The sequence below is a fragment of the Patiria miniata genome, unplaced genomic scaffold (assembly GCF_015706575.1).
Source record: "Patiria miniata isolate m_02_andy unplaced genomic scaffold, ASM1570657v1 HiC_scaffold_9, whole genome shotgun sequence".
Classification (NCBI taxonomy): domain Eukaryota; kingdom Metazoa; phylum Echinodermata; class Asteroidea; order Valvatida; family Asterinidae; genus Patiria; species Patiria miniata.
The window spans coordinates 16,123,903-16,147,776 of record NW_024037076.1 but is presented as its reverse complement, the minus strand read 5'-3'; the positions used below and the strand labels follow the sequence as shown (position 1 = coordinate 16,147,776).

The 23,874-nt window shown below is 40.6% G+C and overlaps 1 protein-coding gene and 1 long non-coding RNA gene across 2 annotated transcripts; both read left to right on the top strand.

Annotated features, from left to right (window-relative positions):
- The first annotated feature begins 3,802 nt into the window (after window positions 1-3,802).
- Window positions 3,803-5,000, top strand: LOC119721067. Its single transcript, XR_005270142.1, has 3 exons — window positions 3,803-3,999; window positions 4,596-4,646; window positions 4,841-5,000. It is a non-coding gene; the product is annotated as an uncharacterized LOC119721067 (long non-coding RNA).
- A 336-nt stretch (window positions 5,001-5,336) lies between these two features.
- LOC119720918 (uncharacterized protein K02A2.6-like) lies at window positions 5,337-23,874 on the top strand. The gene is made up of 2 exons (XM_038190785.1): window positions 5,337-7,533; window positions 23,603-23,874. The coding sequence occupies exons 1-2, from the start codon at window positions 5,337-5,339 to the stop codon at window positions 23,872-23,874; spliced, it is 2,469 nt and encodes an 822-aa protein (XP_038046713.1).

The window sequence follows — 23,874 nt, the reverse complement described above, 5'->3', positions numbered from 1 at the left end:
TAGTTTATTGAGAAGTGAGCAGTTCATTTTTCGTTGGGTTATATTGCTTTCTATAATCAGTTTGTTATTATTTCAAGACTGTAATTATATTATTTATTTGGTTGTTACGTTTGATTTCCCTTAGGCATTTGTTGGAAATCTCAGTTGAGAAGCTACCAATTGTTTTGCTGAATTTTAGTTTTTGTTTACTTGCAGTTGCAAAGTTTGCATTTTCGTATGCATTGTTGATTAACTTGTTTATTAATTTGCTGCTTAAGAGTCTTTTCTTGTAAATACTTCATATAAGTGTCCACGCTAAAAAAAAAATGTTATACTTTGTGGAATGAAAGGACTTGGGGAGCAAGTAACCAAAATAGACTTTTTAAACATATTTGCTCATTGCCATGGTAACGGGCCCTTATGTGTTTTGGCCTTTCTGTGACAATTTTGAGGCTGCGAAAATTCATATTTGGAGGGTTATTTTCAAAGGTCATCAATCCAAACTGCGAAGTAAAGTCACAAAAGTATCTCACGACAAAGTATCATCCTTACCCTTACAAAACATAAATAGAAACACTTTTGAATAATCACCTTTATCTTACTTTTAGGCCCTACAATACAGCATGTTTCTACAACTAGCAAAATTGCATTTTTACCCCATTTTTAACCCTCCAAAGTGGCACTTGCCAGGGCACTCAAAACAATTTCCTTTCGACTATGATTAGTTCAGACATTGGTCTTTTCATATCTGGCGAGAACACTTTGCGTTATTGTATATCCTTTGTGCAGTAGCGCTCCAAAATGGTAAATTTCACAAAAACCGTAAAAAGTGTATTTTCAGTGTTTTCCTTTGTTTTGAGTACTAACTTGTATAATTGGTATTGTTCATGAATCTAGCACAGTTTCTGAAACAGAATCACATTGTGTATCATTTTTAGACTAGTGGATGAGTAGTAGGTCGTGTAGTCCCCCCACACCTGGCTAGGCCCCGCCCACCCCCACCCCCTTTGCCACCGAATTTAGAACTTGTATGTTGCATAACGAAACAAATGTAAATAAATAATATGCAATTGAACACTTTAGAAATTACATAGACTTCCTTTTCACAGCCTCCCCTTCCCCCACCCTGGGGCATTGCTTGGGGTTGAGGGTCAGGTGTGACCACCCACCAATAACTTGGCTTTGTCGGTAAAATCATTGCCACATGGGCAAAACTCATGTGTTTGCAAGCCGCAATGAATAATAATGGCCATGATATCCATTGTCCTCTGATTGAAATGCATCCATTAGTTAAAAAAAAAATGATGTCTAGTCCTCCCCTCCTAGCTACGCCCCGCCCATTCCCTTGCCATCAAATTCAGATTTTGATTGCTAATTGTATTTGCCTACATTAAAATTGTAAATAGATATCAATTTGCAAGTGAACCTTTCATAACTTACACTAAAAGCCGTACCGGTCTCACAGCCCACCCCCTGCCACCCCTCTTCCTACTCCAGTGCTCATTATAAGCAACGACTCCTCCCCCTCCCAAAGAATTCAACATGTATTATTGTGAAGGTTACATATTGCCTTAATTGCGGAAAGTCCACATATTTGTATGCACTATGTAGGTTTGGCTATTTTTTTTGTCGTTGTGGGAGTGGTTTGGAATATCTGGAAAGCGCAAGGGGTGTAATATCGACACATGTACATGGTGCATAGTGCTTTTTTTTAAACAAAATTATTATTATTAATTTTTTTTAATACAGAGAAATTATATGGCGATTTAGAGAGCAAATAACTCATATCTGTATATCAAAATACATGTACTTTAAAACAACTATCGCGCTAACGAAAACTCAAGACGGCTTCAATCTGTTTTGATTGATTGAATTGTCTTGGCCCTACGTGTAGTTATGGTCAGATCGAGTGCATATAAAGTCGAATATACTACCGTTGTGGGTGCTGCTATGCCCTCCAAAATTGTAATTTCGTAACCAGCATGACATTTGAGTCTTTTCCAAACTCATCAGTAGTCATCAGTAGTCAACATGCAGGCCACACTTCTGTGGTGCATCCATTGTTGCATGGCACGCAATGTATGAGTGCTTATAAATTACATTTTTTTGGGGGGGGGGGGGTATACAAACAGGGAATGTTTTGTTAATGTGTTAATTAAAAAAAAAATCAACTTCCCCACCTAACGAAGTGCTTACAGATTTGAACCCTTTCTGGCGGGTATTTGTTTGTTTTTTCTAAAAGGGAGGGGTACAGCACACTGTGATCCCATGTTGATTTGCATATATGCTTTGACCGATTTTCCTACAACTGATTTGGCAGGAAAATATTGGTTGACCACTACTCTATAATATGACATTCTTGGTTCTATTGCTGTTAACGCTAGATATTTTATATATATACATTTGTATTTTTCCAAACTCTTTGGGGCATAATTTCTGTATTTTATGTGTAAACATTCATCCCAGTCAGGTAATTGTATGCATCCATTGTCACTGCCATGGCGACTATATACTTACTGATTTGTTTTGTTGTAAAATGTGTGGGTTTTCAACCCGAATTGGCAAAACTAAGGTAAATATACATAATTTTGGTGATGTTATTTAATGCTCTGCAATTGATTCATGTAATAATCAGAGAAGTACATCAAAACAAACAAAATGCAGATTGAAAGGTGAAAACTACATGTGCTTCTCGCACCGATGCTGGCCACGTTAAATACTGAGCATGTATTGTTGTTACTTATATAGCCACGAATTTCAGTCTAAAGATAATACTTTTGTGATAGGTTTTGAAAATGGAAGTATTATTGCTTTTAGTTTAAAAAAACAATTATGAACCTTTCATAACTTACACTTAAAGCCGTACCCTTTTCACAGCCCCTGCAGCCCCTGCCACCCCTCTTCCTACTCCAGTGCTCATTATGAGCAACGACCCCTCCCCCTCCCAAAGAATTCAGCATGTATTTTACATATTGCCTTAATTGCGGAAAGTCCACATATTTATATGCACTATGTAGGTTTGGCTATTCTTTTGTCATTGTGGGAGTGGTTTGGAATATCTGGAAAGCGCAGGGGGAGGGGGGGTGTAATATGGATACATGTATACATGGTACATAATAATTTTTGCCCTAAAGATAATTCCTCCGTGATAGGTTTTGAAAATGGAAGTATTTTGCTTTTAGTTTATGAGCACCGATGTCTTTACATCGGTTGCCATGGTAATTATGAACACACTACAAAAGTGTGTTTGGTACCATGGTGACCACTGTAACAAGTTTGGAAAAGTCACAAAATTTCATGTTGATCAGCTCACTGTAAAACGCAAGAACATGTGACACGTTTAAAAAATAAACGCAGTGTTTTAGATTTAAACACTATGTGACAAAATTAAACACATCATGTGTTTTTAAACAAAACAGTTAGCGTTTAATGTCAACAGTGCTATAGGGTGTTTATTATCGGTTTTAGAAAATATTTTAACTGTTCAATTTCACTAGTTAGCATTTTGTTTATTCCCAAAGAATAACACTTTGTTTAAAAAAAGGCTTATTAACTAATTAGGACACTAATAATAACTCAAGTTGTTAATTTAGCTGTTTGTGTTCAACACCTAATAAACACGGTACACGTCACGATGTTTAAAATGACCACGTGATGTTAGGTCTTAACCAATAGGATTAAATCCGATTGCGTGCTGGCATAATCGGGGCAGTTATTACGCGGCACAAAGCCAACCGCCATTTTTCTGACAATAATCTGGGCACACTAATATAATAATGTAATGGCGAGAATTAGTATCGTCATTCGTGCATGGTAACAAAATTTGCATCGGGTAATGAAACAATATACATGTATGATGTAGTCTCACAGAAGGTACTAACAGTTGGTCATGACCTAGGCTAGAGGTCAAGTTTGGTATGCATATTGCCAAGTCAGCAAGAGTACTCAGATGCAACGTATTCTGTGCATGCAGTACGACGGTTGTAGTTTGAACCAGTTCTGGAAGCTTCCACACAGGTGGTAAGTTTTGTCTTTTGTGTTGTTTGATTTAATTAATCCCGATATACAATATGATAGATTTAGAAATGTGAGATGAGTTGAATTAGTGGGAGCAATTATTGGCCAAAGGATCGTGTGATAAAACATGAATATGAAGGGGAAAAAACAACCCTGATTTTGATTTCCTCATATTATTTTTCTTGGATGACGATGCTGTTATACAGTATAACTGCTGTGCAGCTCACAATATTATGAAGGAAGTTCTGTATTTGAGCCACATTATGGGGTGGTCTTTGTTGAGTGTATACTTAATATGAGGCTATAAGCCTATGGGGCGAATTACAATTGCAAACACGCAATATCAAAATGTTTGTAATCTTGGAAAATTCAGTGAAGTGGATTTTTTTTTAAATCGTGATTAACTATTCAATAAAAGCATGCTAGTGTTATCACCTCTGCCTAAGTTATGTAAGCTGAAAGGGACCAGCATATGAATGATTTTGAAAAGAAAATTCTAGTATTTGTATGGTCAGGTACAAATTGTTTAACCATAATTTCCATTTCACATGATGTTATTGGCGTATATTGTGTAATATTTTCTTTCTGTATATTTTCAGGGTGTGTCTAATCCCTTGCAGATGAAAGAAGCTATTGACTTTTAAAATAAGGTAAGTGTCTTTTGGCATTGATCGTCATTTAGCAGTGCAGTGTGTGATTGTATAGATCAGCTGTGTATAAAACTTTTGAAAAACCCGCAGTGCGTGTACACAATAAATATCCCTAAATTTTTGGGTACCATGCAGTATTTCACAGTGATTCAAAACGTTCGTTTTACAGAACATGTGTTATGTTTTGAATATAGGGTCCTCTGTAGATGCTCGATGTAACTGCATACATGTACGTCCAGCAGAACACCAAGTTTGAACGTGGCGAGGGTACGAAGACGAGGAGAGTGCTAACTATTCATGAGGTAATTTTGTATTGTAAAATATATTATTCAAATCTTCAATTTCATTGAATGATGATGTTTGGCTGAGATTCTATCTTGCATAATAACCTTTCAACTTCCACTGTAAATTTACTTTGGCGGTAAAACATCATGAAATGAAAAAGTATAACATTCTAGGTGAATACTGTAATGTGTTAACGTATTACTGTTGATGTTAAAGAGCGCCCTCTCTTGAAGTTGAATAAACGACACCGGAGAGTGTCTCGTGCAAAATGGCCGCCACGTTTAGTTGACTCTTCCTGGTGCCCGCTCCCCTAAAGATACCACAAAATTGGCGACGAGGATGGGATCCTGCGGTACCAGAGTCTTAAATAGATAAGATAAAGTTATAGATTACGATCGTTATACGATGGCGGCGATCATCGGAAAAGTGGATGAGTTTGACGAAGGAAAGGAAACATTCACGTGCTATTTGGAAAGGTTGGACCAGTTCTTCATTGCCAACGACATCAAGGATGCAAAAGCAGTGAGTGTTTTTCTTACGGTCATAGGGCCGAAATCGTACTCGCTGTTAAAGTCAATGGTATCACCAGACAAAGTGAGTGATAAATCACTGGAAGAACTGAAAACTTTGCTAAAGAATCACTACTCACCACAACCTTTGACAATCGCAGAGCGCTTCAAATTCCACAAAAGAGACCAGAAACCAGGGGAATCTGTGAATGAATATGTGGTCGAACTGAAGCGTCTGGCAACCACCTGCAAGTTTGGAAACTTCCTGAAGGATGCCTTAAGAGATCGACTAGTGTGTGGGTTGATCAACACCACATGTCAGAAGAAGCTGTTAACCGAGAAAGAGCTGTCTTTTGACAAGGCACTGCAGCTGGCGGTAGCATTTGAGATGGCAAATAAGCAAGCTCAGGAACTACATATACAACCAAGAGCCAGTCTGGAGGTGAAAAAGATGACTGCCAAGCAAGTCTTCACTCCAAAGAGGAAGCCAGCACCCACTGCAATAAGTGGTGGGCCTAAATCGGCACAGAACCAACCAGGAAGTGGGAACTGCTACCGATGCACAGGTCAACATTCGCCAAGGGAATGTCCCTTCAAAGGAGCAACATGCTATTGTTGTAATAAAGTTGGGCACATCTCCAAGGCATGCAGAAAGAAACGGTACCAGAATCAGACACCAAAGGATGGCAAGTCTTCGAAGTCGGTGAAACACGTGGCCGCAGACGCGGACAGTGATGAATCAGGCGACTTTCTGGTTTACACGATAAGTTCAGTGAGCTCACCAGCAAAGGGCATCGCTGTGACTGTTGACCTAGCAGGATCTTCAGTAGAGATGGAGCTGGATACCAGGGCAGCTGTATCCATCATATCAGATAAGACCTACCAGCAGCAGTTTTCAAGCTGGACATTGGAACCGTCGTCCGTGAAACTGAAAACTTATGGAGGAGAATCCATAGAAGTGCGGGGAAAACTCACTCTGCCAGTAACGTACGAGCGTCAGACACAGACACTGCCACTATACGTAGTGGCGGGAGACAAGCCAGCCTTATTCGGTCGGAACTGGTTGGACAAAATCAAGGTGAACTGGCCTCAGATCTTCAGAGTACAAGACACAAGCGGAGCAGCCAAGGACTCTCCTCATGTCAGTCAACCAGCCAAGGACATGGCAGGACTGAAAGAACAGTATAAAACGGTATTTAGTGAGAAGGGGGGCCCAATCACTGAGTTCAAGGCGCACATACATATGATTGATAATGCTAAACCGGTGTTTTGCAAGGCGCGTCCGGTACCGTATGCTCTGAAAGAAAAACTAGAAAAAGAGTTAAAAAGGATGCAAGATGAAGGCATCATAAGTAAGGTAGAACGCAGTGAATGGGCCTCGCCTATTGTACCAGTACCTAAGCCTGATGGTAGTTTGCGATTGTGTTGTGATTATAAGGTGTCAATCAATAAGTTGTTAGATGACACACAGTATTCCTTGCCAAACGCAGAGGACCTATTTGCGACACTAGAAGGGGGAAAGATTTTCACAAAAATCGACCTCGCACAAGCATACCTACAGCTCGAGTTGGATGCAGAGTCCAAAAAGTTCCTGGCCATAAATACTCACCTTGGGCTGTTTCAGTTCAATAGGTTACCGTTTGGGGTATCATCAGCACCCGGGATATTTCAGGGTGTGATGGATCAGATTTTGCAGGGGATTGAGGGAGTTGTCTGTTATCTAGATGATATCCTCATCTCTGCACCCTCTGAACAAAAGCATAGTGAAATACTTGATGAGGTCCTGAAGCGTTTGGAGAGGTATAATGTGCGGGTAAAAAGCCAAAAGTGTGAGTGGCATAAACCGTCAGTAGAGTACCTAGGGCATGTAGTTGATGCTGAGGGCATCCACCCAACTGTGGAGAAGTTGGAAGCGATCAAGCAGGCTCCCAGCCCCACAAACATCGCTGAGCTCCGGTCCTATTTGGGACTACTGAATTACTATGGAAAATTCATTCCAAATGTTTCAACACTGTTGCACCCTTTGAATGAGCTCTTGCGAAAAGATGTGAAGTGGAAATGGACTGCTGCCTGTGAAACCGCTTTCCAGCAAAGTAAAATCCAGCTCATGGAAAGTACTTTGTTGGTACACTATGACGTAAGTAGAGAATTACATCTTGCTTGCGACGCCTCTCCATATGGAGTAGGTGCTGTGATTTCGCATGTAATGCCAGATGGGGAAGAAAGACCCATTGCATTCGCCTCGCGTACTCTGTCACAAAGTGAGAGAAATTATGCGCAAATAGAGCGAGAAGCATTGGCGTTGATATTTGGAGTCAAGAAGTTCCACAAATACTTGATTGGACGGAAATTCATTCTGGTCACAGACCACAAGCCACTCACAGCCATTTTCAATCCGCAGGCATCCATTCCGACATTGGCCGCAGCGCGAATGCAAAGATGGGCTATCATACTGTCTGCATACACTTATGAGATTGTGTATAGGCGTTCTGTAGACCATGGAAATGCAGACGCATTATCCAGATTACCAAGACAGGTTGACCATTCTAATGTACAGGAGGTCAAGTATTTCTCATACATAGATGAGTTGCCGATTACATCAGATGATATCAGTAGAGCCACTAGAACTGACCCAGAGTTAGCCAAAGTGTATGACTTAGTAGCAAATGGTTGGCCAGGTTTTGTTCCAGATGAACAGATGAAACCATACTTCAGGCGTAGAGCTGAATTGTCAATTGATAAGGGCTGTATTTTGTGGGGGATAAGGGTAGTTATTCCAAGTAAGCATAGAGACAGATTGTTAAGTGATCTCCACAACCAACACATGGGTATGTGTAGTATGAAAAGCCTAGCACGTAGCTACTTGTGGTGGCCAGGGTTAGATAAGGACATCGAAAACCTTGTAAACGCCTGCACCACGTGCCTATCAGTCCGAAATGCTCCTCCTACGACTCCACTCAAGTCATGGGTGTAGCCTACCCGAATTTGGCAACGGGTACATATTGATTTCGCCGACCTAAAAGGTCAGCAATTGTTGATTTTGATTGATAGTCACTCAAAGTGGGTCGAAGTGTACCCCATGAAAACGATAACTACGGCAAAAACTCTGGATGTCTCGAGGAGGTTGTTTTCCTCCTATGGACTACCAGAAGAAATCGTCTCAGACAATGGGCCACAATTCACTTCAGCTGAATTCAAAGAGTGTATGGACAGGAACGGTATCAAACATACCCGAGTGGCACCATACCACCCTGCTTCAAGTGGAGCAGCAGAGCGGACTGTTCAAATTGTCAAACGAGCACTGATCAAACAAATGTTTGATCCAAACCCGAAAAAAGCAGCATCTATCAGTGCATCACAAACTAGCCAATTTTCTCATAATGTATAGAAACACACCACAGACTACTACAGGTAGAACTCCAGCAGAGTTATTCCTCAAGAGGCAACCTAGAACAAGATTTTCCCCCTTGAAACCCAACTTGGCACAAAAAGTAGAGAGTAAACAAGAAAAACAACGGGTATATCATGACCAAGGTAGAGTAAAGGAGCGAACACTCTAGGTAGATCAGAAAGTGAGGGTCAACAGTCATGAAAACAGTCTGGTCAAGTGGTTGCCTGCAAAAGTAGTCAAAGTTTGTGGACCACGTACATACATTGTTCATGTGTATAAAAATGGCAAAAACAGGTATGTGCATATTGACCACATTTTTCCCTCCCAAGAAGAAAATCAGTCAGAGTCTGTTGTACCGGTAGGGGTCCCAAGTTACACAAACGGTCCAGAATTAGTAGTAAACTTACCACAGTCACCAGAACAAGAGAAAAAGAGCGACACATGTGATAAGACCGATGTGAAAACTCCTGATAAATGTCAGGTCACTCCTCAAAATCTAGCTAGGGATTCTCAAAGTTGTCCAGTGCGGGGAACTAATGGGACAGGGACAAACTGCACGGAAAATTCTCAGAGGCGTTATCCACAAAGAAACAGAAAAGCACCCGATAGACTTGATTTGTAATTGTAAACTACATAACTGTACGCAAAACAAAAAGAAAAGAAACAGTGTTCATGGTTACATGTGATTGTATTAAAATTTATTCACAATTTTGTCAGAAATACATGTGTTTAAACAGTCAATACATGTACATGTAGTTATAAATTTAACCAAGGTCATTGGTTATTCTCCAAAAACAAGAATTTAGCAAAATTAGGATTGTGAACACATTTTGGAAGGATAAAGGGGACACATGTTAATATTTCTGCTTTTATAGGACCAATGATAAATTAGGGACACTCACATGTATCTCATTTTTGTATGGTGAAATAATTTGCTGAGGCAAATAACTCATTGCATTTTTTTTTTACTTGAAAGTTCATGGGGTCCAAAACTAAGGGGGGAGGAGTGTAATGTGTTAACGTATTACTGTTGATGTTAAAGAGCGCCCTCTCTTGAAGTTGAATAAACGACACCGGAGAGTGTCTCGTGCAAAATGGCCGCCACGTTTAGTTGACTCTTCCTAGTGCCCGCTCCCCTAAAGATACCACAAATACAATTTTTAAATTTTTAAATTTTAAATACAAAGTCTCCGTAAATACCTACATGACTGCAAAGTTATTGGTACGAAACTGTGAAAAGCTTGCCTATTTTCTTCAGATTTTATTTTTAATATTTGATCCATGATCAAGCTCAAGCTGTAACTTTACAGTCTTTGTGCACATTATCTCTGATAACAAAGGTTAATATTGACGCGAGTCCCAAAAAGGCCGACAATTGTGCAATTTACTTTTGAACCCAATTTTGTAATCAGTTTTCATATTCTTCCTGGAGTAAACTTTATTAATGACTTGTCATGTTAGGGTCTCCATTTTTTTTTTTTACTGTGAGCATGGTTTCACTTTCAAAGTTGATCAGTTTTTGTATGGCTCACTCAGAAATCTTGTTTATGTCCACAGAATTCTGCTGAACCAGACAGAGTATCTGCATCAAAACTACAGTTTACATTACATGTGGAGACACCATCAAGAAAGTCTCAAACTACAACACGTACAATGATGCGCTTCTTCTCCAGCTTCGGGGTACTATGCCTTTGATTTGGATTATCCAAAGTATTTTCACGTGCTTTGAGTTCTTTTCAAAAAATCATAATCAGAGAAAAGTTTTCCTGGCAGATTCCAGCAAATTCAGGCAGTTCACTACAAGGTATTTGTGTATAAATTAATTGGATATACTGTTGAAATCTCAGCTAAAGATCAATACTTATTTTACCACTTCAAACTACATGTATAACGCAAACCTTCATAGGTTTTAAAAAACAAGTATAATTCATTTGCAGTTTTACTTCTAACTCTCATTGAATTGGAAAATAATTGTTTTTAGCCCTATTTACAGATATATTCATTTACTTCAAATTCACCCTTTTGTGTTTGTTTATGTTTTTGTTTCTTTGTTTTGATACTTGTAAAAAATGTAATTGGCCTTAATGTTGGGGTCTTAAAAAAGGATTGTTGGAAACATACTGATAGGCATGGTAGTATATTCACATAAATGTCACATTATTTTTGCTGTCGTAATGTAAAATATTCTCTAGGGGTGACCATAAAAGTACATTTGTATTTTATTGTGTCCATTTTCATGATTCGATAGAACTCAATAGGCCTTTCACCACAATCCTATATGTGAAAATGGAGATAGCTTTGTGAAGTGCCCTTAATGCGTTTATTTCAATGTTGTTAATATTGTGACTGAAGTTTTACTTGCAATTTTGAATACTGTTCGAAAACTAAACACACACTGTGAATATAAACACTTGAAAATAATAATAAATGGCGTCACATGTTTAAAATCTGTCACAGGCAATAAACGTGTCACATGTTTAAAATTACAACAGATTGACGTGTTTTCTTTTTGACTGTGTGTTTACTTTTTAAATGTCAGTAGTATTTAAATGTTAAACGCCTTTGATGTATATATTTTAAACACTGTTCCGTTTAAAGATTAAACACCGTCAGTGTGCTGATTTTAAACACCAAATATGTTTTCAAATTAAACATGTTCATTGGATAAACTGCGTCACATGTTTAAAAACTGTCACAGATTAGTGTTTATTTAGGTGTTCTAAACCTAAACACATGGTTTACAGTGAGGCAAATACAAATTTGGAGGACACTTCCACCAAAAACATACTTCAGATCCCGACTACATATATATATAGCCAAGTCAAGTCAGAGTGAAATTCATGCAATCAAATTGATGCTGTTTTCTCTTTGGGTTTTTACTGAAGTGATCCTTGTTTTAAAGTACATGTATTTCAATATAAACAAATTAAAGTTAGTTGCTCTCTAAATCGCCATATCTTTTCCGTTTTGGAAATAATAAAATTAAGTCATTTTGCTTTACACACCTTTGCTGTAGTTCCAAAAGTAACATGCAATATAAAAAAAAAATATGTGCAGTGTACATGCGTGTGTCCAGATCACCCTTCCCCCCCCCCCCCCGAGACATACACACCCCTTCTCCTCCTCGCTTTTCAGATATTCCAAACTGCCCCGTGTTGTAAAGAAAGCCACCTTACATAGTTCAGACTTTCCCAGAGGCCATATGCATGTATGTAATCTGAACAAAATTGAACTTGTTGACTTGTTGGGGGAGGGCGTGGTTCTCTTTTGAGCTTTGGGAGTGGGGGTGGCAGGGGAAGGGGTTAGCTGTGAGACGGCTGTTGGTGTAGATTGTAAAAGGTTCACTTGCAAATTGATATATATTTTACAATTTAATTTAGGCAAATACATGTAGAAATCAAAATCTAAATTTGGCAAGGGAATGGGCGGGGCCTAGCTGGTCGGGAAGGACTGGACATCATTTGAAGAATGGTGCACTTCAATCAGAGGACAATGTATATGGCAATTTTTATATTCATTGCGACTTGCAAACACATGAGTTTTGCCCATGTGACAATGATTTTACCGACAAAACCAAGTTATTGGTGGGTGGTCACACCCCACCCTCAACCCCAAGCAATGCCCCGGAGGTGGGGGAAGGGGAGGCTGTGAAAAAGAAGTCTATGTTATTTCTAAAGTGTTCACTTGCATATTATTTATTAACATTTGTTTCGTTATACAACATACAAGTTCTAAATTCGGTAGCAAAGGGGAAGTGGGCGGGGCCTAGCCAGGTTTGGGGGGGGGGGGGCTACACGACCTACTATTCATCCACTGGTCTAAAATGATGTGTGATTCTGTTTGTGAAAATGTGCTAGATTCAAGAACAATACCAATTATACAAGTTATTACTCAAACCAACTTAAGGAAAAAACTGAAAATACACTTTTTAAGGTTTTGTGAAATTTACAATTTTTGGAGCGCCACTGCACAAAGAATATACAATAACCCAAGATGTTCTCACCAGATATGAAAAGACCAATGTCTGAACTAACCATAGCCGAAGGGAAATTATTCTGAATGCCCTGGCAAGTGCCATTTTGGAGGGTTAAAAATGGGGTAAAAAATGCAATTTTGCCAGTCGTAAAAACATGCTGTATTGTAGGGCCTAAAAATAAAATAAAGTTGATTTGTCAGAAGCGTTTCTATTTTTTTCTTGTAAGGGTAAGGATGATACTTTGTTGTTATATATCGACTTTTGTGTCATTACTTCGCATTTTGGCTTGATGACCTTTGGAAATAACGCAAAAAAAATGAATTTTTGCAGCCTCAAAATTGCCCCAAAATGGCCAAAACACATAATGGCCCGTTATTATGGCAACGAGTAAAATATCGGTTTAAAAAAGTCTATTTTGGTCACTTGCTCCCCAAGTCCTTTCATACCACAAAGTATAAAAAAAAAAATTTGAGCGTGGACACTTATATGAAGTATTTACACGAAATGACTCTGAACTTGTTTAATTCGGTTTGACTTGAGAAATTGCATGATTTATATTTGCTGTTCATTGCGTTCACTTTTGAGTTTAATATTTTGAGAAAATCCTAAATTTGTTGATCATTCTTGAGTTTGTTGACTTCTTTTGATTTAAGGAAACTCCTGATTTAACTTGAGTACTCTGTAAATATTTGTGTAAATAGTTTATTTAGATTTTTCTTTTGAATTACATTTAGATTTTCGTTTTGAAGTTGTTTAAAACTGTTTCTTCTTTGCTTTGTTGAAATTAAAACGAATTTTGTACAGATCCTGACTATTTTATTGTATATGTTATAGTCTTCCAAGGACAAAAATAAAAGATAACCTGAATACCTTCACACATAAGCCTGGAAAAAGGTTTCAGAGACTTAGATGCTGGGGCGGGAGAGGCAAGACTGTCGGGCAAATTGACCAGGGAGCGAGTTGGTCAGGGGGCGAGTTGACCAAAGCACAAGATATCGATCACATCATTCGTTTCATAAAAAATATTACATAAAAAGAAACGCCAAAGAAATTTGACTTGGAAAGATGCACTTTATTTTTCGATTCTGTAGTGCATTATAATTATTTCACCAAAGACTGTCCGTTGTGTTTTTCTGTATTTTCTCGCTTACAATATGAACGACCACGGGCAAAACTCAGACTACCATAGAACTATATTAAATCAAATTAATTTAATATAGCTCTATGGATGTAACAGTATTGTGGGCGTGCTTAAGGTAATATGCAACATTTGCTTTTGCTGAAATTTTCAGAAATGGATGGATTTGGGGGTTAGTATTTCATAGCAAATATTGTTACACTGACCTGTGTAATGGTTTTGTGTTCATATATGCTGGAAAAACTAAGATAAAAATGTTGCTCTTCTAGTCTGGTTCCCTGATCCTATTTCAGACGAAATTTAGTGACGTCGGGGAATTGTCAGGTCAGGGGACCAGGTGGTTTGCAACCGTTCACGGATGTTTACCCAATTGCAAACAAAATGTGGACTCACTAACTTTGGTGATTGGGGACAGTATTTAAAAAAGTAAACTTTCTTGAAAATGACAGCACACCAGGAGCCATGATTCCACAGGATGCTTGCTGTGTTGCGTTAATCAGGCGTCGTCTGTAGTTGGGTTTTCAAAGCAGCCGCTCGCGCGGCAACCTGCAATACGAAGCTTGCTGGGGATAAAACTCACGACCGAAAATTTGCGGATGCCAGAACGGGACGTGCATTTTTTGACGCGAATATTTCGCGTCAATAATTGGGACCGCAGAGCGAGACGTGAAGTTTTTGGCGCGAATATTGACGTCAAAGTTTTGCGAATATTGACGTCACAATTTGCGACCGGAGAGCGAGATGTGAATTTTTGACGTTAATATAATATTGACGTCAATATTCACAAAGTGCGATGTTCATTTAGAACCACCATAAATAATACACATAAAAGGAACATTCGAACTTGTTGAAGAGCACATACAGTATTAGAATATCATTAAAACAAATTGGTCAGATATTCAGTCGAATGCCAATTTGACAACCTTCACTCTAGCAATGATTAACTACGAAATGTAAAAAAAAATGTAGACTTACCTTACAAAACAAAGTGCTTAGTTGGATGTCCAAGCCCTCCTCAGAATCTCTTAATTGTCCTCTAAAAAGCGAAGTCCAAATGGCCTCTGGTCCGGACGAGGTGTGATCCGAATATCCTCCAGTGAAACTTGTCCAATCCAGGTGCGCTCAACTTTTACAATAGAGCTCAAGTCCGAAGAAGCTGAACCCAAAATCAAAGGGAGTCCAAAGCGTGAACCTGACGTGATAACGTGAACGGCGTCGACTGAAGCAACACTACAGGTGCGTTCTGTTTTATCACTCTTGGACAGTGTGTGCTTTGTATACCATTGTCTATGGCGTGATCCAGTGGCGTATATAGCCAGAAATTTTTCAGTGGGGGGCTGGAACATTTCATGGGGGCGTCATGTAGGGGCGTCAATCGCTTCTCAAAAGTGGGGGGGGGGCATACCTTGATCAGAACTGATGCAAGCGCGAAGCGCGAATCCCTTACGGCGTGGGGTTCGGGGCCCGCTTAAGGGCCCCGAAAAAAATTGGATTCTCGATGCTCTGTGGCGTGATCTGAGGCAATTTCTTACCACTTTAACCAATAATTATCTTAGCACAAAAGATAATAATTTAAACATAATTTTCGAGGTTTTCTCAGCTAAAGGCATTAAGAAAAAATTTTGAACATTGTTTTCGAGGTTGGAGTCATTGAATCAGCTACCAGAATTCTGAGCTCTAGGCGTGGGGTTCGGGGCCCGCTTAAGGGCCCCGAAAAATGTTGGATTCTCAATGCTCTGTGGTGCTATCTGATGCAATTTCTGACCACTTTAACCAATATTTTCTAAGCAAAAGATACATTGTAGTACATAATAGGGCCCGGTAAATGAAACACGAGTTCAAAAATCTGGGGGGGACATTTGATATCGTGTCCCCCACCCTTCAAAAAGTCCCCCCAGGATTGACGCCCATGGCGTCATGTAGATCAATGATAATATTTTTTAAAAACTCAACATCTCAGTGGGGGGCGACTTGGGGGGGGGGGCGACAAGGTTTCATGGGGGGCTGTCGCCCCCCCCCCCCCCCTCCCCACGCCCCGCCGTGGCTACGCCACTGATTTCAAGGAATTTTTATTGGTCTATTATTATTATTTAGCTTATATGAATGGAGGAAAAAGTTTGTGCGTGGCCGATTGGCGTGATTTCGCTGACTGAAACTGTGTGACCCACGGAACACCTGTCTATAATACGTGTTCCGTGGTGTGAGTGGGTGTCAGTGTTGTAGTCGAGACCGGATAGTCCGAGACCGAGACCAAGACCGAGACCTGAAGTTGCGAGACCGGGACCGAAACCGAGACCAGCCCCTCAAGGCGGACCGAGACCGAGACCGAAATGGTCCGAGACCGAGACCGAGACCGCGGATAATAAATAACAATAATCTAAATAAACAAGTCTGTCCTTGAGATGTTGATGTTCATGGGGATGTGAAGGAAGTGATTGAAGGTTAGGAATCACTTGTACCTGCTTAATTGTGTCATGCGAGTGCTCTTCGTGTTTGCTTCATGCCATAAATTACAACATGGCAACAGAATTTGTTATTGTCACAATCAATTAAAAATTTGGAAACAACCTAATTTAAAGAAGGGGAAACCCTTATTTGATGAACTTCTATATTTTTGCCACTTTTTAAAAAAAAAACATTTTTTTTTAAATATTGTTTAACTACTTTAAAGTGTAAATCTGATGAAGAAACTAACTTAGGAGTACGACAATTTGTACTAGTTTTTGCAAAACTTGAACATGTTGAAACTTGACAAAAGTAAAAAGTTAAAGGTGGATGTTTCATCTGTTATAGGAACTCGGACCCTAAACTCCACAGCCACCCCTTGGTTTCAGCAATGACCACTAACGGATATTTAAATGCAACTTTAATTTTACATTGGACCTCCTTGTAAACCTGATTCGAAAAAAATTCGGAGCAAGAAAATATTGATTTATTTTTTAAAATTTCAGTCATGGAATATAGATTTGTACATGTAGACAAAAAAATTGAGAGATGGTAGCCAGATATGGATTGGTCTGCCCCCCCCCCCCCCCTCATCCCTCTTTGTGATTCTCCTTCCAACCCTGCATGTTTGTGTGTCCCCTACATGTTTGTTTCTTGTTCCTCTGTCATTTACCTCTGAAGAAGGCCTGGCTAAGGCTGAAATGTAATGCCACTTTATTTTTGTTTAATGTCAATAACGTTACATATACTATAGAAGATTGATGAACCATATTTGCCTGATCTATCTTCTGTTAATTGCCCGCCGTCATCATCGTCATTAGCCTATTTGAGAATATGGCCGACACAATAGAAGGGCGCTGTCACAAACTGAATGTGGTGGGCGAGATGTACTTTTTGGATTCATGACTCAGTGCCCACGCCTCTGTGTTTTGTACCGTGCCATCGTTTCGCCCGCATCAGCTACTTTGCTGGGCAATTTACTTGAATATTTTAGTGATTAACAAGTACGACATATTGCCAATATATTAATAGTTTATTGTGATGGCCGTAAGCAGCATATAGCGATTAATGGAACACAATTCTTCTCGACTCATGCAACTGCAATTGACATTTAGGAAGGATTCGAGGCAGGCAATTAGACTCTATTTTTGTGTGACTATGGCAGTAGCTCAATTTGTGTTTATCACAGATGAAAAGATGAATACATGGCGAGTCAAAAAGAAAGTGACCGTATGATCAAAACAAATGGCACGCTCCATTTTGTAAAAAATATAATTGGGATAAAGAACATGTTATTGAGTAGTAACTGTGAACATTTCACGTTATTTGCATACTCTATTCCCAAGTCGTGTCTATTTTAATAAAGAGATCACAAAATTCAGCTGTCCACCACTAATACCAATTTAACGGTCTACGAAATGATGAATATCCATTAATAAATATATTTATAAAGGAAAAATTGAAAAGGAAAATAGAAAAAAAATCACCAATATTTCTAGGGAAGAAGAGTTGAATTGTTCCCCATATTCAAAATACAAAATCTGACTGTAAAAATAATGTTTCAGTCTTGATTCATAAGATTTAAATCTCAGTTGTATTTGGAATCAATGAGGATGGCTATAAAGTGCTTGTTTCAATAGATCATCCCACAATAAAAACGAAAAATAAGAAGAGGAGCAATGGTTATTGGACTATGCCTCACTCACTAGAAAGTGAAGAGAGACATGTCCATTAGCATCACACTGCAGTCACATTTGCCCTAAACTGATTCTTTACTTAACCCTAAAAGGGCCGGGGGCGGAATCCGCCCCCCTCTCTTTTTGGGTGGTCTCGACTCGAGACCAGCCAAAATATCGAGACCAAAGGGGACCGAGACCGAGACCAAGACCGAGACCACAGCTCCCGAGACCGAGACCGAGACCGAGGCCGGCAAAAAGTGGTCTCGAGACCGAGACCGAGACCGAGACCGGTCTCGAGACCTACAACACTGGTAATACGCATTTTAGATTACCATTATGCGCTATGTCACGCCGGTTGTCAGCTTACTGGTCCGCGGTCGCCTGTCGAAGGGTCGTTTCTCAGTGGTCATCATGTGGATCATTCGCGACTATTTAGATTTAGATCAATGATAATTTTTTTGAAACTCAAAATCTCAGTGGGGGGGGGGGACTGGGGGCGACAAGGTTTCATGGGGGGCGGACGCCCCCCCCCCACGCCCCCCCCCCCCCCCCCCCGGTGGCTACGCCACTGGCGTGATCTCCAAGAACATCATGTAACCTTATACACCTGTATTAATGATGAGTTTACCATTTGTTTGAAAAGCATAATTTTGTGGAAAAGCCTCAATCAATTTGCTTCCAATCATTTTTTTTAATCCACGTGGGTAGTGATCCCTTAGGATGGGGATAACATAATATGGACACTCAAATTAGTTTTAACATTTCATCCGGGACGCAACCAGTAATATCCCCCAGATGCATATAAATGTTGTAAAAACTCACCATATAAATCGAAGGCCAAAATGTATGACCATGCCTTACAATCTCGTTCTTATTGTCTACTTCTTTTCAATATGCATTGAACAGGACGGTTGTATGCTGTACCCACTGTGCTTGGCAACTTTGCGTTTCCTTAAAAAAATTAAATAAGAATAAAATAAAGATAAAAAACTAGATGTTAATTGCGTTTGGCTTTGTAACAAACGCAGGATGATGGGGCGCTGAACTATTTGTTTGACAGTATTAAATTTGTTAATTTAATTAAAAATGGCGGATCTAGCACTGTTCTTGTGATAATGTAACGTAGATGCAAACCTCAATAAAGGAAAAGCTGTCAAGATAACCAGAATTGGGCAGTACATGTACGAAACATTCGGAATTCCATAAACAGCGCAAGCTATAGAGTATCATGGTGTCCGACCTCTCCCTCCTCCCCAGTATCGGATTAACGTACGGGCCCAGGCCGGCCTCGGGCCCACATTGTCGGGGCCTCTCACAAAATGCTTACTGGAATCACTTCGTCCTTCGGCATCAGTCCAGGCATCTTCAGCATATCCAATTTGGGGGCCGGGGAGAAAAATGAATAGTTTCTGAAAAAGTGGCTGCATCTCTTACTTTTCTAAAGGGTAAAAAAAAATTAAGATCAGTGGGCAACGAAGCTGACCACTCGACCATGTGGTTTCTTTTTTGTTCTGTACAGGCAATTATGTCCTGATGGGCGGAAACACGTGGATGATTGTAAGATGAGCAATAGCCTATAATTATGCGTTTGATTTGTCTGGATATTGCCATGTCTTAAACAGCCGTAATGACACGCAACAATGAACGCTGCAGTAAACTACATGTACTATTACCAGCGGCGTGGCCAGGGTTCTGAGGGGGGGGGGGGGGTGGAGGGGTTGGATGTTAGATTGGGGTTGGGGGTGCCCAATTTCCTGTTGAACCAGTTAACCGTATTCACTTATAATTAACAAATTTCCAGTCGGGGCGACTGTAATTACATGGGAGATTTTTGTAAGGGCACGGTCAAGTCGTGGAACTAAAACAAACATTTTCACCCCCCCCCCCCTCGGCCCTCCCCCCCCCCCCAAAAACAAAACCTCTTAGGGGGGCTCAAGCCCCCCTCTCCCCCCCCCCCTCCCCTTGGGTGCGCCAAGGATTTATTGCTAGAGTAAGCTATCTGTCCCTATATATATTCGAAGTCCGAAGAACATGGAGCGGAGGGAACGGGAACCAGTTTAAGCAGACGACAGTGTGGTAGATTTTTCTTTTTCCTTTTTATCCCCCTGGCTTTCAAGCCAGACAGAAAGATATTGCGATCGCGTATTCCTTCTGTGTGTCCGTGTGTGTGTGTGTGCCATTTTGGTTAGGTTTTAACTGTAAGTCATAACCACATCCAGGGCACTAAGGACAGACTGACAGAGTGGACGGCTTTCCGCCAAATAGTGCGCAACAAGTACAAAGTGCACAGACGAGATGTATACGTGTATTTGCAAAAAAGATGTCAAAAATCAATTTGATCATACACGGATGGAAAACGATTGGACGGTATATAAGCCTACATGTACCGTTTTGAAAGTAAAGCGAAAAATATTTATTTTAAGAATTGATTAAGCGCCTGAAAATGATGAGGATGAGCACATTTTGAATTTGCTGAAGAAACTGCAGGAAATACTCGGCTTGGGTTCTAATGCTGCTTGAGCGCTTACATTTTGTATGTAATATGAAACAAAAAAATCAAATCTCAAATCACTTTGATCACTAAGCAATCATTTCTGAGGTTAATAAGAAAAAGATGTACCTCTGTACATGAGCTCTGCATGCACATCGATCATTGTCCATATGTAATTCAAACAGCTGAATCGAAGAGATCCGGAGGTATGAAAACGAGGTTTTATTGAGACATCTGCTTGTACTTGTCAAGAGTGACTTTAATCAATGCACTACTCCAGACAAGCATAAACTCGGGTCTCGACGAAAATAATTATTTGGATGAAACAGACATCACGTTAATGCTTGAAAAAATGAACTCAATGGAATGGTAAAATTTAGGTCTTATGCCTCGGAATAATTTTTTGCTGGGGCATTACCATTGGCGTCCCGGTCCAAAAAATTGTGGGGGACGTGTCCCCCCCCCCCCCCCCCGATCTCCGCCCATGCATGGAGAATAATATTTAGTGGGGGGCCAATGTACTTCCGTTGGCATATCATGTTAATTTATGGCAACCATTATAAATGTAATCTTATGAGTCCTGAGAACAAGAAAATTGATGTTGCCATTTTTTCCATTGACCTTTAGTGACCTTGACCTGAGGTCAAAGTTCGTGGGTCATTTTCACCTAAAATTTGCCTTTCGGAAGGGTTTGCGAAGATTTTCGAGGCAAGTGAGCACATATTGTATTTGGTTGAGAGTTTTCCCAGTGTAATAAATGTTATTATGAAAGTATTTATGGGTTTTCCTGAAGAAAACATGGGAACATGTCACTTTCGTCCGAAAAGGGCCGGGTTGTTTTGACCATCTCACGCATGGTCATCGCGTGACGAAAAATTATGAAACTTGTTACATGCATAGAACAACTTAACATGAACAAACCCAAGAAATTTCATGACTATGGGTCAAAGGGTTTTGGAATTACGGCTAATTAATTATTCATAAGCACGTATGGTAATTCAAATGTGTACACTACATATATGGGGAAATTCAGTTTTGACGGAGGGTAGCGCCGAAAATATTTCGCTGCGCGGCAACCTGTGTTTCGAATTGTATGTTTTTGGTATCAAAAGATGTGCAAGACTCGAGGCTAAAAAGTCAGGACAGCTCAGGCCGCGAAATAAATAACTTTTCAAGAGTATTGCGGAAAAAGTTGAAAGGGGGGAAATCGGCCCCCCTTTAAGGGCCAAAATATGACCAACCCTTTAGTGCCTGGCATCTAAATATGAAATGTTGTAAAGTGTCCTCTGCAGTACCGCACTCACACAGGGTGTTTGTCGGTTGAGGAAAATCCCCACTTCTTCATGTTGCTTTTGGTGCGAGCCACTTCAGAGCGGAGTTGATTTAAGCACCTCCAGGTCTTCCATCCTAATGCCACCGCCACAATCCACAAAACAGCCCAAGCCACGCATAATTATCGGGGATTTAATAGCCACAGCAGCATCATTGGCTATCATTCCAGCACAGACGTCGACGCTTTTGAATCGCTGGCCGAAGCAAGTCAACTGAGCCTTATTCACAAATGCGAAACTGTCGAAGTTTTTCCACAGTGGAGGCTGGAGATAAAGTTTCAACCCTGCTCTAGCCCTTGTGAGCCACAAGGGCGGATCCAGAAGACAATTTTTGGGGGGCCCCACAAAAATTTGGTCCCCCCAAGACGTGGGTCAAAAAATTACGGCGTGGGGTTCGGGGCCCGCTTATAAGGGCCCCGAATTTTTTTTTGGATTCTAGATGCTCTGTGGTGCGATCTGAGGCAATTTCTGACCACTTTTACCAATGTTTTTTTGAGGAAAAGATGGTGGTGTACTCATTGCCTGCCTTTATTGCGACGTCACATAAAATAAAAAAAAATTGGTTTCGTTTTTGGGGGGCCTTGGCCCCCATTGGCCCCCCCCCCCCCCCTGTATCCGCCCTTGGTGAGCCACAACATCGCCTCACTTAGCAACAAGATGGTCCTTGACCCCATTCCAAAGACCCGACATCGCCCTATTGGAATCAAAGTGACTGCTGCTGTCTCTTCGCAACAATTCCATTCCACCGCTGTTTCAACTTAGTAAGGCCAACTGTGAAGGCTTCACCAATGAGCTCAAACACCATCTAGCTGACATTGATCCAACCCCTGATAACTATGACACCGGTTTGTTGATGTGGTGGTGCAAGGACATCCCAAGAGCTGCCGCACTAATTACATCCAGGCTTAGCATCCCGTAGTGCTGAACTTTACAGGAAATAGAAACGCATGTATGAAAACGACTCTCTTGCTGACGATACCATATCATCTGGGGAGGAATTAATAACAGCCATATCAGAACAGCTTCAAAGCATGTGGCAAACCTTTGTGGTAACCACCAATATGGCCAAGAAGCCAATATGGCCTCCAAGCCTGGAGTATAATATAAAAAAAAACTCAGCCAAGTGAACAGCATTGTAACATCACCGCCAACCAAATAGCCCACAACAACTGCTATTTAAATGGTAAAGTGCCACGTTCTCCTAATAAGCGACCGAAAGCCAAGCTCCGCCAGAAAGACCCCGCCATCGACCTAATTGGCTTCATCAAATCCTTCTCTGCTAATGAACTTGCGACTGGCATAAATAAAGAACAGGAAATCAACCAAACTGGATAACATTTTCACCAAAGAACTGACACATCTTGGACCAAACGCCTCAAATTGGTTACTCCAGCTCATCAACACCTGCCTCGCCACACAAACAATACCTAAAGGCAAAAGTCGAAGGTCATCGCCCTCTTAAAACCCGGGAAAGACCCAATGCATGTCAAAACTTATCGTCCCAAAGTCACACATTCAAGTTGCTGGAATATTTCCTCCTCAACCTTCTTGCCTCTTCATTGAGAAATTACAACTGATACAGAAACAGGCAGGCAGGCTTCCGTCCCGGCAAATCTACAACGGGACAGCTTCTAAACCTCACTCAGTACATTAAGGACTGCTTCCAACAGAAAAAAATAGATCACCGGCGCTGTCTTTGTTGATCTTACAGCTGCTTTTGACAGTGTTAACCGTTGCCGACTCCTTCAGAAGATCATGGACATGACAGCAGACCTGACCCTTACCCAGTTTATTGGTGTTCTACTGAAGAACCATCGTTTCTTTGTAGGAACGGTCCCCCAAGGGAAGACGTTGACCGATGCTCTTGACCAGTCACAGCATTGCTACACTGTGAGTCACCTGAAAGCGAACAACCCTGCTATTAAGACCCAAGTGTGTGCCTCCTGGGCTGACCAGGCTGGTGGCGTCTCCCCCACTACATGA